The 15,686-nt window shown below is 41.1% G+C and overlaps 1 protein-coding gene across 15 annotated transcripts in view; it reads right to left on the reverse strand.

The window, feature by feature from the left end:
* Positions 1–2,808: 2,808 nt before the first annotated feature.
* Positions 2,809–15,686, reverse strand: part of RAF1 (Raf-1 proto-oncogene, serine/threonine kinase) — a 68,128-nt gene continuing 55,250 nt past the window's right edge. For 12 of the 15 annotated variants that reach the window (XM_082211924.1, XM_082211935.1, XM_082211930.1 and 9 more), the window contains 11 exons: positions 15,007–15,034; positions 14,451–14,575; positions 13,426–13,543; positions 12,385–12,469; positions 10,972–11,148; positions 10,552–10,598; positions 9,652–9,770; positions 8,231–8,362; positions 6,833–6,880; positions 6,368–6,502; positions 2,809–3,945 (listed from right to left, as the gene is read on the reverse strand). In XM_082211924.1, coding sequence (XP_082068050.1) covers positions 3,805–3,945; positions 6,368–6,502; positions 6,833–6,880; positions 8,231–8,362; positions 9,652–9,770; positions 10,552–10,598; positions 10,972–11,148; positions 12,385–12,469; positions 13,426–13,543; positions 14,451–14,575; positions 15,007–15,034 — 1,155 coding nt within the window. In that variant the 3' untranslated portion in view covers positions 2,809–3,804. The remainder of the gene's footprint in view (positions 3,946–6,367; positions 6,503–6,832; positions 6,881–8,230; positions 8,363–9,651; positions 9,771–10,551; positions 10,599–10,971; positions 11,149–12,384; positions 12,470–13,425; positions 13,544–14,450; positions 14,576–15,006; positions 15,035–15,686) is intronic. The other 3 variants (XM_082211928.1, XM_082211927.1, XM_082211925.1) reach the window with 1 other exon arrangement.

A 15,686-nucleotide genomic window follows, 5' to 3' on the forward strand; every position in this document is an offset into this window, starting at 1 on the left:
ACTTGCACTGGAGAGGAGAAACTAAAAGCTTAAAGCAGGCAGTAATTTTAGCTTGGACAGGAGCCAGTAGGGTTTCAAGAAGATGAAGCAGGCTTTGCCCAGTCTGCTTCTGCTAACTCTTCAAATTCTCACATTACACCTCCAACTTCCAAAACCTGAAGGAACTGCATTTTCAGTTTTTGCTTCTACATTATATATTTAAATGAAGATAAATCAGTATTTGCTAAGGGGCACAAACCAATGCTTTCCTTATCTCCCCATCCTTAGAGAAAGTATCTAAATCCAACACACCATCTTATGGGTAGAGAACGTGTTTCCTCCTTAAAGGATGCCGAAGTTAAGGCACTTGCGTAGTCATGTGGAAGCACACTAACTCTTTGCTTAAACTCTGTACTTTTATACTAGTGTTGAAAGCAGTTTTACACAGTATCTCAGTACTCTTTACATCAAATATGTAATGGAAGTTTCATGGGTCAACTATTGCACCTGGCATACCATGCTGTGCTCACATTGCATGCTAACTGCACTTCAGCTTTAGCCCATTATTGTTTAGCCACTAAATAATGGGGCTAAAGTTAAAGCAGTTGTGCTCAGAATGTAGTCTAGACTGTAAAGCAAATGAATCCACGTGGAGATCTCCAAAGAAACCCAGAAGAATTCATTCCAGAATGCCACAACTCAACCCACAATATGGACTGTACAGTTCAAAAGCTGGGCTGGATCCAGACAGTCATGACGCATCTACTCTAAGAATGACTAAGGCTGCAACTCTAAACCCACTTACCTGGGAGTAAGTTCCAATGAGGTCAACAGGATATACTAATGAGTAGACATGGTTATGATTGCCCCATAAATAAGGATCGAGCCCAAGGTATGAGAAGGCAGAAAATACATACTGAAAAAAGCTTGTTTTTCATGCACTATACTTCAGTCATTGTTCACTTAACGTATGAAGTTTGATCAGAAAATGCACTTTACCAGGTACACTTTTCTGATGCTGTAATGGTAATGTAAAACACCAACAAATCCAGACTTCAAACTGTATAAGTCTTATAAGTGTATAATGCATGTTCATTACAATACTGGGCAAAAACAAGTGCCGGCAGCGAGGAATAACAGAATTTGAAAATCAACAGACTTAAGTACACCTAACCCTGTTTAGGATTTGGATGCTGTGCACACGCTTATCCTCTCCATTGTTTACTCCTGAAACCCTAAAAGCACACAAAATGCATTAGCTTAACTCCAGAAATAAATGTAACTCACCCAATATTTGCATTATGATAGTGAATACAAAAGTGCCAAGCATTCAAGGCCACTGCAGTACAGCTATTGTGGCACCTGAATACATTCATTGTAGGGGACATTTTTGAATATGCAGCAGAAAATATGAATTACAGAAAGGGTGGGAGTTCCTTGGAAAGCAGGGGTGCTTTTCAGTTCCTGGGTGTCATTTCAGCTGCAGCTGATCAGAAGAACTGAACAGCTCAGCAGGCACTACAAATGGCAGAGGCTTGTAAGCAGCACATGGAAAGTGACAGCAAGTGTTTATGAACAGCAAAGGAACATTGGAACAAGGACAGCTATAAAATGGAAGCCAGTCTTTGCATACCGAACTTAATACTATTAAGGAGAGTGCAAGCTGAAAGGCACAACTGAAATTACGTTAGCAGTGATGCAACGCAACCCCGGGAAATGACGTTCCTTACCTATGCATGGATTATCAATCAGAAAGTTACCTCTCACTCTTAATCCCTGAGCAGTTTTCATTCATCACTACTTCCTGAGTAACTGACCTCCTTTATGCCTTAAAAAGAAATAAAGCCTACTGCATACAACTTGTATACAACTTCCTACTGAGTTGCCTAACATGATACTGTGTAAGATCAGGCAACCAGCGATCTAACACCCTCATTTATTACACACGGGATTGTCAATTCGCCTTTAAAAAATCTTAATCCTGTTCCAAAGAATCTGCAGATTTGACTATGTCACCTCTACGAACCACCTCTAGGAGTCACCTGAGGGCCAAACTACATGGCTATAGATTTTATAGTACAGTAACACAGCCAGTATAGATTCCGCCCCCCGGGAAATGCTAGCTTCAGGGGAAGGGTCAAATTCCCCTTCACAATCCTAATAATTATCAAGTGTTCACCCAGCTGATGCTACAAGCATTTAATATCATATCTAGCCTGGCTCTTTAGTGAACTCGGTAACTTCAATTCCAGGCCTGTGGACAAGAGGCAGAGGATGAATTTGCATGATTTCTTCTTTCTCTGTAAAGTGAGTCTTTCCATCACTATGTAGCAAAATCCATGTGGAACTAGATAGTAAGGATTTGCTGGATGTGTGGTGAACTAAATGTATTTATCTGAGAGCAACCCACAACTGAAGATGCACACCTACACTTACAGTGATGATGGTTCAATATGGGAAATATGGGTCTGTGGGTCAAAAAACAGCTTACCTACATCTCCAAGGGACACTTTGCTGTGCCTGAAAGTGATAAACATGTTCTTGAAAACTGCATCACATCTAAAGATCCCTCAAAAGGCTGCTGGAGCTACAAAGCACATTCTTCAGAGAATATAACGGTGCGAGGAAATACACAGTTAATAGCTCTACAGTTCTTTCCAAAATGGTATTTTAGAGGGGAATCGCTCCAGTATTTTCTTTGCTTTCCTGCACACAGTGTACTAGATATTGCAGACAGGGCATCACGGCTACATAATACACACATTTAAGAAGATGGTGCACACACATCAAATGTGGAACATCGGTTAAAAAACCGACTGAATGACAAACTTAAATTTAATTTATTTTATTAAAATAAGATAATCAGAAGAACCTGTGTTTACAATAAATGCTTTTCTCTGAGGGGCAATGAAAACAAAGTTAAAACCCAAATCAGCAAGGGAAAACCTGTATATGCCAAGTTTCTTTATAGTGCATCTCAGGAAAAAAAGTTTCAAAACAGACTTTATTTTGCAGAAATTTACTAACAGAATTACTTATTTCTTCTCCTCCCAAAAAACTATAGTTTCTCACAGGACCCTCAGAGCGCCGCAAGAAACAAGTCCGAAGTACCCAACAAGCTTCTTATGTTACTGTTAGATGATTGTAGGAAGATTGTGCTAGCTTCCTTCTCTGGACAGTACTAGTTATAATATATTCCTTGCCTCAAAATTAGTATTTTCCACATGTGCAAAACTGTTTTGTGTTGACTTAATATTGGTGTTTAACGTTTCATGATCTTGAGAAATGCTTAGAAGTGGAAACTTTCCAGAGCTTGAATTCCCCTCTTCCCTTAAGTCTTCTTTGTGGATGATCATTTTAGTTAAAATTCCTCCAGCCTGAATGGCACAAAGTCTTAGAATATCAGAAGAACAGCACCATCTGCATTGACTTTCCTCAAATGCTAAGCTATTATTTTGCTATAGAAAAATACCAGTCTATTCAGCATAATGCAATTTCAAAGAAACCTGTTTTCTTTTTTTTTCCTTTTTCCTTTTTTTTTGCATATGGGATAAAGTAAGGCTCAAGTGCATCTATAAAAAATAGTAATAGGACCTCTTGTATACTGTCTCTTAACTATTTCAATATGATAACCTATAGAAAAAGGCAACGTGGAGTTTTTTGTCCCTGTAGGATTAGAACGGTAGAAATTCATAGCAGCTCATTCTCAAAACTGGCATCCAGCTGAATCCCATTGCTGGCTCTGCAATCCTGTAGACTGAGGCATTCAAAAGCACAACTGCTAGAAATGTTACTGGAGAGCAGTGGGCAGCGCGCAACAATCTCCTAAAACACAGGTAGCCTTGTCGAAGTCAACGTGCACGAATTGATGTCCTGGGTGTGAGTTGCACGATGCAGAGAAGGTTCTGAAGCACTTCGGTTGATTTTGGGTAAAGAATGCTGCAGCAATTCAATGGAAGACAATATCTAAAGTAAAGAGGGGAAAGGGGGGGGGAGAGGAAATTATAACGGCCTGTCCAATTTCTGTGCAAGACTATCTTAATTACAGTACTGACAACTTCCTAGGTCTAGACAAGGCTACAAGTGCAAATTTTGTGAAAGCTCTTGCCAGCCCCACCCACTTCCCTGTGACCATTTCCTGTTTATAAAATAGAGAGCAGACAGGACAGCGTTTATTTTCTGCCTTGTGAAAAGCGTGAGTGGCTCACATTACACACCCAAAGCACAAACCTATGTGCAGGGATACCCACAGGTTGCTGGCAATAGCTTGGGAGTGACAACGCTACAACACAAATACCCAGTTTTAAAATACATTCTTAAAAAAATCAAATTATAGTATCTCAGCATTACTGAAAAACAGTAAAGAAAAGTGAACATGGTTATCTGGAAAACTGTTTCATTATCTCCCACTAATGAAACATTTTGGTCTTATCAGAAGCAGGAAATACCAAGAAACATAAAATTGAGAATTTTAGTGTCTCTCAGGAAACAGATAAACAGAGATATAAATCTGTCTTTCTTTCTATAATTTATTTATGTATGTGTGTGAGAACGATTAAACATAATATGCCTCTCTCCCCGCCACCCTCTCTCTCATAAATGCGGATATATACATAAGAGAAGGGTAAAATTTGTATCTGTCTTGTTGTTTATGTATTTTATTACCCTTCTCTTGTATATATTAAATCATATATAATGTTATATAGACACAGCTGTATAATGTGTCCATCTTGCCCCAAGTGGAGGAGAGAAAGCTGCAGAAACGGGTTAGGAAGCTGCCAGCCTCTAGCTCCCCATGGAGACCTCTCTCCCCACTCCCCACCTGAGGGACGTCTGAAGAATCAAGAGGAACGGAGAAGAAAAGGAGGCAGCCTCTGCAATGACAGTTGTTTGTCCTTCCTCTTTCATCATATAATTTCTATCGACACTTATTTTAAAAAAATAATTTTATGTAAACTACTTTGTGAAGTCCATCCGATAAGCAGTACATATATTCAATAAATACATACCTACAGGTTTTTGTTTTTAATTATTAAAGATTTTCCTCGTTTACAAAAGCACATGCTTTGTATTTTTCTTCAGGTTGTGTTTTCTACAAGATCAGTTACTTTTGTCGTGAAACATTGGTGTTATATGCAGTATAGGGTTGGGAAGAAAAGAAGGGGGGCGGGAGAAAGGGTTGGGGTGGTAAAGCCCATATTCTTTTACTTGGTGTATGTGTAGGGTTTTTGTGTCAGTGTCACTTGAGGAGGTTCTCTTTCTATTCCTTTGCTATGTTTCCTTGATGGTGGGAGAGGTTGGGGTGGCCTGGGGTGTGGTTGATCACCTTTGGTTGGCTGCAGTGGGATCTGTTTCTGTGTGTGAGGAGGGTGTTGTTGGGTTAAGTTAATACATACCTATAGTTACGAAATTAAAAGACGCCTGCTCCTTGGGAGAAAGGCGATGGCAAACCTAGACAACATCTTAAAAAGCAGAGACATCACCTTGCCAACAAAGGTCCGTATAGTTAAAGCTATGGTTTTCCCAGTAGTGATGTATGGAAGTGAGAGCTGGACCATAAAGAAGGCTGATCGCCGAAGAATTGATGCTTTTGAATTAGGGTGCTGGAGGAGACTCTTGAGAGTCCCATGGACTGCAAGAAGATCAAACCTCTCCATTCTGAAGGAAATCAGCCCTGAGTGCTCACTGGAAGGACAGATCGTGAAGCTGCTCCAATACTTTGGCCACCTCATGAGAAGAGAGGACTCCCTGGAAAAGACCCTGATGTTGGGAAAGATGGAGGGCACAAGGAGAAGGGGACGACAGAGAATGAGATGGTTGGATGGTGTTCTTGAAGCTACTAGCATGAGTTTGATCAAACTGCGGGAGGCAGTGGAGGACAGAAGTGCCTGGCGTGCTCTGGTCCATGGGGTCACGAAGAGTCGGACACGACTAAACGACTAAACAACAACAACATAGTTATACCTGTCTTTGTGCATGCATAGGTACATGTAGGCATGTCTGCATGCCTATGTGTGTGTCTCTTTCTCTAGAATATTCTCTTCTCTCTCTCTCTCTCTCTCTCTCTCTCTCGTAATTCAGTCATGGAACTCACTGAGTTCCCTTGGACCAGTCACTCTCTTTTAGCCTAGTCTACTTCACAGGGCTGTTTGCAAGGATAAATTATGAGGTGTGAAGTGAACCATGTGCTCTAATCTTGACTTCTATGGAGTAAAAAGGTAATAAAATAAAGTAATAAAAATATTCTCTTGCCTGCAGTTTAAGAGATTCGTTTCCCCATTATTTTTCACTATTTGAACCAACATGTTCTCTCTGTCTCTTGCTTTATTCAAACACACACACAAGTTTATTCGTTTTGTAAAGCTCTAAAATCAAACTTAATTCTTACCTGGGGGAAGAGAGGCCTTTCATCCCTGACTTTCTTCAAACAATCTGCTACGAGTCTCTTCATAGCTTTGGGGCAGTTTTTGTAGAGTTTGCTGAGGTCTGGTGATGCATAGCCACGACCAACCATGAAAATGATCTAAGAATAGGCAAACAAGCAAACCTTAGAAGTTTAGAGAGGCAGCATCTACGTTGAAAATAGTTTTAATGTAAACTATTCACTGTTCTCATGGAAATATGGAGGGCAGCTGCATGTGGTTTCAAGGGGGAAGGGGACATCACTCATAAGTGATACCATGGAGGGCTGGGAAAGACTTCTGTCCGACAATCGGAAGGGCTATGGTTAGATGGCTCAGTGGCCTGGCTTGGTTTAAGGAAGCTTCCCATATTCTCAAGACCCCCCTCACTCACTGCCAGCTACCAAAATTAATTGCCAAATACATTCTGGCCCAAGAAAGAATATACGCACATGGAAGCTGCTTGCCAGATGGGAACCTCCTGCAGACTGGTGAGGGATCTGCATTGTGATAAACAGGCCATTTTATCTAATTTAGTACAAATTATAGCACATGTCATTGTATCTTCTTCCCCAGTGCTTCCAAAGTAGTTGACTTACAAGAAACAAACGTGTAACCTTCTAATGGCTCTATTTATCTCTTAAGTTGAGAAGCCAGCCCCAGAAGCCTTTCCAAGCACCCACCACCACCATAATCCTGTGAGGGAGAACGTGGAGAGGCACTTGTTGGCCTCAGCCCTTCTACCATGTTCCCGTTGCACTTTCAGAAGGGTCATTTATGCAGTAAGCAGCTTCTCCTTGTGGAGGGAGGCTCACCGCACAATCAGAGCTTTCTGCAGCCTTCTAAATCAACCATGAAGCCTCCAACCTTTTCTGTGAGAAAAACAGGTGTTCCAACTTCACCCAATGCTTGGCATTGCCAAACAGCAGTTCCCCTTTGCTGCCCCATGATAAAAAAGGGGGTGGGCTTGCCGATTTGGCTGCCTAACCACTCCCAGCATCCTTACCAACTTCAGTGCTGGGAGAGGGCTGGGACCACCATACAACTGCTGAGACACGTCTGCAGCTTCGAAGTTTGGCAGAAGGCTAATTGCCCATCACCAGAGGGTAGTGCCACACTTGCCACAGTGAGTGGTAACTGCCTCTAAGGTAGCACTGAGGATGCACTACAGCTACTAGACCAGTTAGGAACCTTGTGCTTTCCACTTTAGCATGTCATATTACTTTAAAGTTCAAGGCACTTCTTTCATCTAGCATATAACAATTATTTCCATCTGGGCAGACAGGCTTAAGAAACAATGAAGGCAGAGTTCACAAGCAGTGTTCGCCTATCCTGCCTTCGATCCTCAGGTTAAGGCTTTCCTAACGCTCAGCCCAACCCTTGAGAAGACACAGATCCTTGGAGACCAATGGGAACTCCAAGAACACACAACCCAGATTTCACAAGGGAATTAGTTGACAAACTGACCCCTGTATCAAGTGTTAACAATGTAGATTTTTTTTTCAGTCCTCTAAAACTCTGACTCAACATTCCGACCAGCCTAGTGCTAACATACACTGCACAGCAAACAAGCAGTTTGGGCAAAGTATATATGATGTTATACCGACTTTTCAATGTTACTGCAAACAGATACCCTCTGCAAAAGCTTTTATATGGGATGCCCTGCTGCTTAGATACACACAAGCCAAGATCTACTTCTATAATTTACCATCTTCGCAGCAGACTGGATGAGGTGGAATATAAATTACATGGTTCTTTGCTCCGTAGCCTTCGAAATAAAATCCAGAAACCCTGAAAATAATAAATTTGGAAATACAATGCATTGCATTTAAAAAATGATCGTTTCTCACCTGGTCTCTGTTGTTAATATGGGAATAAGGTAGCTCTCCGGTCATCAGTTCATAGAGTACAATTCCATAAGAATACACATCTGATTGGAAACTGAATGGATTGCTATCCTGCATTCGAATCACTTCTGGTGCCTTTTTTTTTATAAAAAAAAACCAGATTAAGAATTCATACATGGAGGGGAAAAGAAAACAGTCTGACGGCATTAAGGCCACAATAAAAAACAGAATTAAGCCACTGCATTAAATTTATTTCCTCAAACATTCAAATTGGCATTGGAAACAATTGAATGAAAAATGTGGGGGTTTTTAAATCAGGGGAAATACAATGGAACACATGATCGTTCCTCTGCCCTCATTTCCACGCTGTCAGCTTGAGGCCAGCAGGGCCCTGGGGGAGGTGGCAGAACTGCAGTCATTTCTCACCACCTCCAGGCTGCAGCCTCAGCTTCTTAAAAACTTAATATAGACATTGGCCTAGTACAGAAACAAGAAGTAACTATGGTTTGTCATTACAAGAATGAGCCTGCACACATCGGACTTCCTTGCTCCTGCTGCGCCCCCCCCCCCCACCTTCCTACATACAAAGGAGATCAAAAGCTTCCATGATCAGTTTGATATCCTGGCTTCTTTTAACTACCTAACGTTCCCGAACTTTGGGTGTACATTGGTACCTCGGGTTAAGTACTTAATTCGTTCTGGAGGTCCGTTATTAACCTGAAACTGTTCTTAACCTGAAACACCACTTTAGCTAATGGGGCCTCCCGCTGCCGGAGCACAATTTCTGTTCTCATCCTGAAGCAAAGTTCTTAACCTGAAGCACTATTTCTGGGTTAGCAGAGTCTGTAACCTGAAGCATATGTAACCCGAGGTACCACTGTAATGGGAATCCGTGGTTAGTTCAAAAGCCTATGCGTTTGGCATGCCACCTCTGGTTAAGACCTTGGGTGGGGGAAGGAACCCTGAGGTGCACACAGGCTCATTCTCATAACAAACCCTAATTTGTTTTGCAAGGCCGTGTATCCTGAAGCCTAGTCAAAAAACCTATCTGCAGCACCTACCCACTCAAACCCCCTTCCATGTTAAAAAGAAAACTGCAGCTCTAAAAGCACACATAGATATACACCTTCTTTTGCAACACAGGAAGCAGCCATGCCAATTGTAGAATAGCAGTACTGTATGCTAGTTCTCTGGTATTTAAGCAAGGATGAGGAACTTTTGGCTTTCTAGATACTGCTGCATTCCACTGTCCTCATCCCCGGCCAGCAGTCAGGGATAATGGAAATTGTAGGCCAAAAGCAATCCAAAGGTTCCCCATCCCTGGATTAAAGGATAAGAAACATGTTTTTGTCATATACTGCACATTAAAAACAAAAGTTAAAAGGAATAACTTTAATGTCAGACCAGCTACAAGCAACACTTACCATCCAGAGAACGGATCCAGTAGGTTGTTCTACCTGCTGGGAACCACTCCACCTAGATTTGACTGTTGCCAGCCCAAAGTCTCCAATCTTTACTGTGCGGTCTTCATGAAGAAATATATCTACATAACTCTTAAGGAACACACATGGACAGTCACTTCAGTTACCAAACACAGTCATCCTGGCATCCAGGCCTGTTTCCAGAAGATATTCTACACTAGTTTTTAATGAATGTGTTTTAAGAACACAAGATGGATCAGACTGGATCAGGCCAATGGCTCATCTAGTCCATCACCTTGTTCTCACAGTGACCAACCAGGTTTATAAATATATTGTAAAATATTTGGTATTAAAAGGAAGGTGGTAAGGTGCCTAGGTACATCCTTTTTTTCTCCCACACCTTCCCCACTCCCCAGATTTTTATTACTCTCAGCACTGAACTTCCAACTATAGGTAAAAGGGAGGTGCTTGAGTCCATTAGCAGACTGCTTACTATTTTTAAGTTCTCTCAAAACACACAATTTGGTTTCTTTTAATTAAGTTTCCGTGTATCCGCTGCACTTTATAGAGTCCTATCCACTGAAAGCTTCAAAGGACATTGAGCTTTCCAGAGACAGGACCTGTAAAGAATGCAGACCATACATTATAAGGTTTGGTTTTTAAACAATAAAATAAAATTATGTGTTATGAATTTAGAGATCTTGAAAACAGCCCCAGTTTTCAACTCAGATCTACAAACGAAAGACAGCTAACGAATGCAGAAGTAACCTTCAATATTGCTATTAACTAACATGTCTTCATATCACTTAATCATCAGAACAAACTAGAAATACTATGCCCCATGTTCCATATTGCTCTAATGACGGCAGGCCATCAGAATTCCACCGAGTAAGAAAAGGATACTATTCGATTTCATATCTCTGTGTATTATATTCTTCGCATGTAAGTAGCTGTAAACAAAATTTGAGACATAAAAATGTGAACATATTTACATGTCAAAAGTCAAGTTTCAAAGCAACAAACTACATCCTTAATCAAACACAATGAAGATTATAATTTCCTCAGTAGTTATCTACTGTAGCTAGAAAGCTTTCATTTTATCAATTTAGAATCAGACAGTGCTATTTTTGTATATTAGGAAAACATCTTTGTAATCTCTCTCTGGAAGATTGCCTGGTGTTTTTATATTTCAAGTTTTACAGGCACTATCAAGATCTGCCTGGACCCAAGACAGCACTTCCTTGATTTTCTCTAGCACTATTTCATCTTCGGAGCAGTCAACACCACTTCCATAGCTACAATGATTCAGTCCAGATTACTCACTCCATTCCTTGTGCCGTCTGCCTTGCAATATCAATACGTTGTAACATCTGGAACTTGGTCTCCTGGACATGCAGGTGTTTATACAGACTGCTTCCTTCACACCACTGTGTGACGATGGCCAGGTTATCTTTAGTCATGTAGCCCATGAATAGCAAAATATTAACATGCCGGGTTTTCCTAAGAGAAACAAATAGGAATCAACATATGAACATGGAGTGTATGTTCAGCTTTGTAAATTAAATAAACATGTGAAATTCAGAACTCCATTGATTTAGGGGTGGATTTTTCTTCTGATCCAAAGCTTTCCAAAAAACTAGTACCTCTGAACCCAAGCTGAAGCTCAACTGCTTTTCTCTATAGCAAAGGTTTTGCAGGGATATGTAAATTTAACAGAGAAAGAGAAACGTCTATTTATAGAAATAAATGTCTTTTACTAATGACAAAATAATGAATGAGCCTGAATTTCCCTGTGCTTATGTGGCTCTTTGAATTTTGGCGATGCAGTCTTTCCTGCTTGGATTTGAAGGTGAATTTGAGCAGCATCCAATATAAACTCTGTATGTGCTTTTTGGGCTGTCCCTCTTCAGCTAGTCAGGCAGAACCCCCTGGAACACTGTTCTGAAGGCTGGCATATCCTCTAGTGTGGCACGAGACACAAGCTGCTGCTGCCAGAAAGGGGATCGGTGTGTGTGTGTGTGTGTGTGTGTGTGTGTGTGTGTGTGTGTGTGTGTAAATCAGCAAATCCTTCCCTTTGCATGCAAAAGAGTGCTTCTACACCAGTCTGTTGCCCAGTGAAGAGCTTTGAAGACTAACAAGCAGGACTGACCCAAAACAGTTTGTTGTCTGAGGCAAAGGACAAGATGGCACTCCCTTCACATTCCATACACAGAAGCTGACTGGGCTGAGAACGGGCTGTTTCTCCAAACTGGTAAAATGATAGCATCCTCCACTGCGCTTGAGTCAGAAGGCTACTTTTTAAAGTGGTCAGAACATGTCATGAAGAATACATAGACTTGCCCTCCAAAAGACAGGAATGACTGGGGGGTGGGGAGCACAGGAGGAATAGCCAAGAGGCTGCTGCTTCCCCTCAACATCTGCTACCTGAGGCAGTTGGCTTATGCTGCGTAATGGTAGGGCCAGCCTTGGCAAGTATTGATCACAGTTCCAGCCAACAAGGAACTGTTAGCTAACAAACTGAACATCCCTGCCTCAGGATAGTCCACAATTTGGATGCAGCAGTATGAGAGTCTGGTAAATCTTCCAGTTCTGTTTAGTTTACTATCCTTGCGATAACCTCACACAATAAAGCGTTTTACTGAAAACACAATGAGCCTGTGCATCCAGCCACTTTAGACAACAGTCAACTTAATAAAAGTACTAGACAAGCATTTTAAAGTCACCATGTTGGCTTACCTTAGCACAGCCACTTCATTTCTGAAGGCCTGAAACTGCTCTGGGGTTGGATCTACCACCTTTAATATCTTTACTGCTACATCTCCTGCAAACATAACACAACAATTGTATCTCAAGCACCATGCCAACATTCTTACAACAATGACAAGCAGTCCACTGATGTCTTTACACAAATTACATGCAGGGAGGAACCAGAGCTTCAGCAGTATGGTCTGCATGCGGAAAAACCCAAAGGCAGACAGTAGGCACCCCCACCCATCCTGATTATCACATGGTAAACCGGGGAACTTTCTAAAGCGTTACACTGAGGCACAGAGGTCTGCTCAAAGGAAAAACATACAACACCTCACAAGGCAGGACCAAGCATTTGAGTACACTAAGTAGTTCTTTGAATCTTGGCCACTATTTCCAAATACCCACTTCCCTTCCACCAATGCAAACACACCTTATAAGAATAATGGAAGAGCTGTTTATAATTTGTTGTAAACATGATAATGGAAAAGATGATGAAATGTGGCTGCTAAAGTTTGCTCAGCATGGCGTGTGCAATGCCACCTCCTGATGGGCAGGACATATGGTCAGCCTTTCTCCCAATTTTGAAACTGAATGAGCATGGTTGTAATTTGGTGTACTGGGTTGCTGTTATTTCATTCTGCAACTCTATAAAGTATCTTTTTTTCCTACCTGCTTTTTTTTTGGTGCAACATGTTTTTGTACGTAACAAAAATTCAATAAACACTTGAAGAAGAAGAAATGACAGAGACAATATTTCAAAAAATAAAAATGGAAAAACAAAATTGCAGAGGAGAGAGGGGGTTGTTCCTGCAGCTGAGCAGCAACTCCCATCACCACCCCAGTTCCAAAGTTGGAATGAAGGGTTCTCTGCCCCATACATAATTATGGGATCAGTTCTTATCAGATATCTATGAATCAAAAATATTAAACCTGTACACATGGCCAAATGTATATATTTTTTACTATGTTAAACAATTTTAATATTGATATTTTCCAAGAAGAGTGGTAGGAATACTTGATACTTACCATGCCATTTGCCTTTGTAAACAGTCCCAAAAGAGCCTGATCCTACTCTGGTAGAGAGCATAACTTCACTTGCTTCTATTTCCCAATAATAATTTGAGTCTCTCTGTCCACGAGGTCTCTGGAAAGCAAGTAAATATTTACAATACAGACAGCATGGCCTGGAAACCAAGTTTCACAGGTTCAGATTAAAGCTTGCCGCAAGTATGATTAATGATATTTGGAAATAATCTAGATCTGACTACGCAGTACATACACAGTTATAATGTAGACTTAACAAAATGTCAACAGGAAATATGTTTAAGCAAACTAAGGACTGAATGGGCATCTGTATATTTCTAAATCTGTTGTACAGATGGAAAATAATCTATGCCGTAACATCACTCCCAATAACTTTTTTCTATTTAATGACAATCAGATTTCCCTCTTATACAAATGTGGTCATATTCTCATCTCCATACTAACAGCCTGTTTCTAATACTTCCTGTGCCAGCAGATAAGAGCTTATCAGCTGTAACAACACGAAGTCAGAAATCGTAATTTTTTTACTGGTTCAAGGGGCTGATGTAAAGATCTAGGTGCTGTATTATGATACTGAGCAGAGTAATATGGAGGCAGGTGCTATTGCAAATTGGAGACTAAGGATGGGGAACCCGTGGCCCTCCATGTTGCTAGACCACAACTCCCATCAGCCTTAGCTGGCACGCCCAATGGTCACAGATGAAGGAAATTGTAGTCTAGCAACATCTGAGAAGGCCCACAGGTTAGGCCACCCCTGCTGGAGAGTTGCGCTGGGTTTGTTTTTAGAATCAGAGTGAAGGCATTAGTGAAGAATGTAAAATAACATTGACAAACACTTGGACTTCTTTTAGAAGCTCACACACTATTCAGCTATGGCAGCAGCATAAAGAGTATGACACAGAATACATGCAAATCATTGCGACACATCCAGCTGCAAGCTTTAATATATTTGAAAATCACGTTGTATACTCTGAGTATCTTCCGGCTGTAAATACTCTGATACATACGATTTTTTTTTCTTGCGAATTACATCCTGCCGCTCTCTCTCTTGGGGCTGGAACTGGTGTTTTAGGCTGGGACCATCCTGTTGGACTTGTATTGTTGGGGCTTCCGGATATAGCGGAGGGTGATGCTTCGCATGTTTGAAGAAAGATGAAAGAGACGCTTACTAACATTAGACAACCCCCGTATCAGAAGCAAGAAAAACATGCGGGAACTGGTATGACACCATGTTGTGCAAAGCCTAAGTCCGTTTTACTGCATCAATGATATTCTGTGCTCCAGCTGCATGCTAATTCTAACATGGAAGCACTTTTTAATGTAGAAACGTTCATAATATGAATCATCATAATTCAGTGGCAGAGCAGAAGCTTTCCCTGCAGAAGGTTCCAAGTTCAATCCCTGGCATCTCCAGGTAGGACTGGGAAAGACCTCTTGATGGAACTCTGGAAAGCTGCTGCCAGTCAGAGAAGACCACATTAAGCTAGATCGTCTGAATCAACATAAGGCAGCTTCCCAAGTGGCCCTCCCAGTATCCCACATATTATTAAGTGAAACACTCACCAGATTCACTGTGACTACGTATCGCATCCTGAAACAAAAAGAACAGGTATCAACACTTCAGCATAATTGCTCTGGAAGGCGGAATAGAGCAGAAAATTTCTCACTAACGGGAAACTGGCTCAGCAGCTTTAATTGTAGACACCAAACCACCACAACATTTGGAGATGCTGGCCATTTAAAATGCAAGGAAACTTAAGTATGCCTAACTTTTAAAATGAAGTTGTCGAATTAATCGTTGAAGTATTCACAGGAGCATTCAAGTTAACCTTTCATGAAAGGCCACCATTAACCAATCAAGTTAGTGGTGTAACATGTATTTTGCATAACCTACTACATATAGAGCAAGTCCAGTTCCATCTGGTCATATTTAAACATAGCGATGAATTGAATCTGTAAAAGTGGAAATCCACACGGCCCCCACTATACCACTGCTGCAGCTGAGCTCGTTTCTCCTTCTCTCACTGCATGCCACACATGCTACCCTTTGTAAACATGCACAGCTCTGATATAAGGCAATTTTAGAATGGTTCCCATTTGTCCAGCATTATCCAGTGCACGGATTGTGTATAGTGGATAGAAAGACACAAAGCAAAATGCAAGGTCAAAAGAAAGGTGAGAAAATAGCCAGAATGCAGTTTTTCTGCCAAAGCTAAACTGGTCTCACCCTGTGAACTGTCTAG

Source organism: Podarcis vaucheri, assembly GCF_965113315.1.
Source record: "Podarcis vaucheri genome assembly, chromosome: 2".
NCBI lineage: Eukaryota > Metazoa > Chordata > Lepidosauria > Squamata > Lacertidae > Podarcis > Podarcis vaucheri.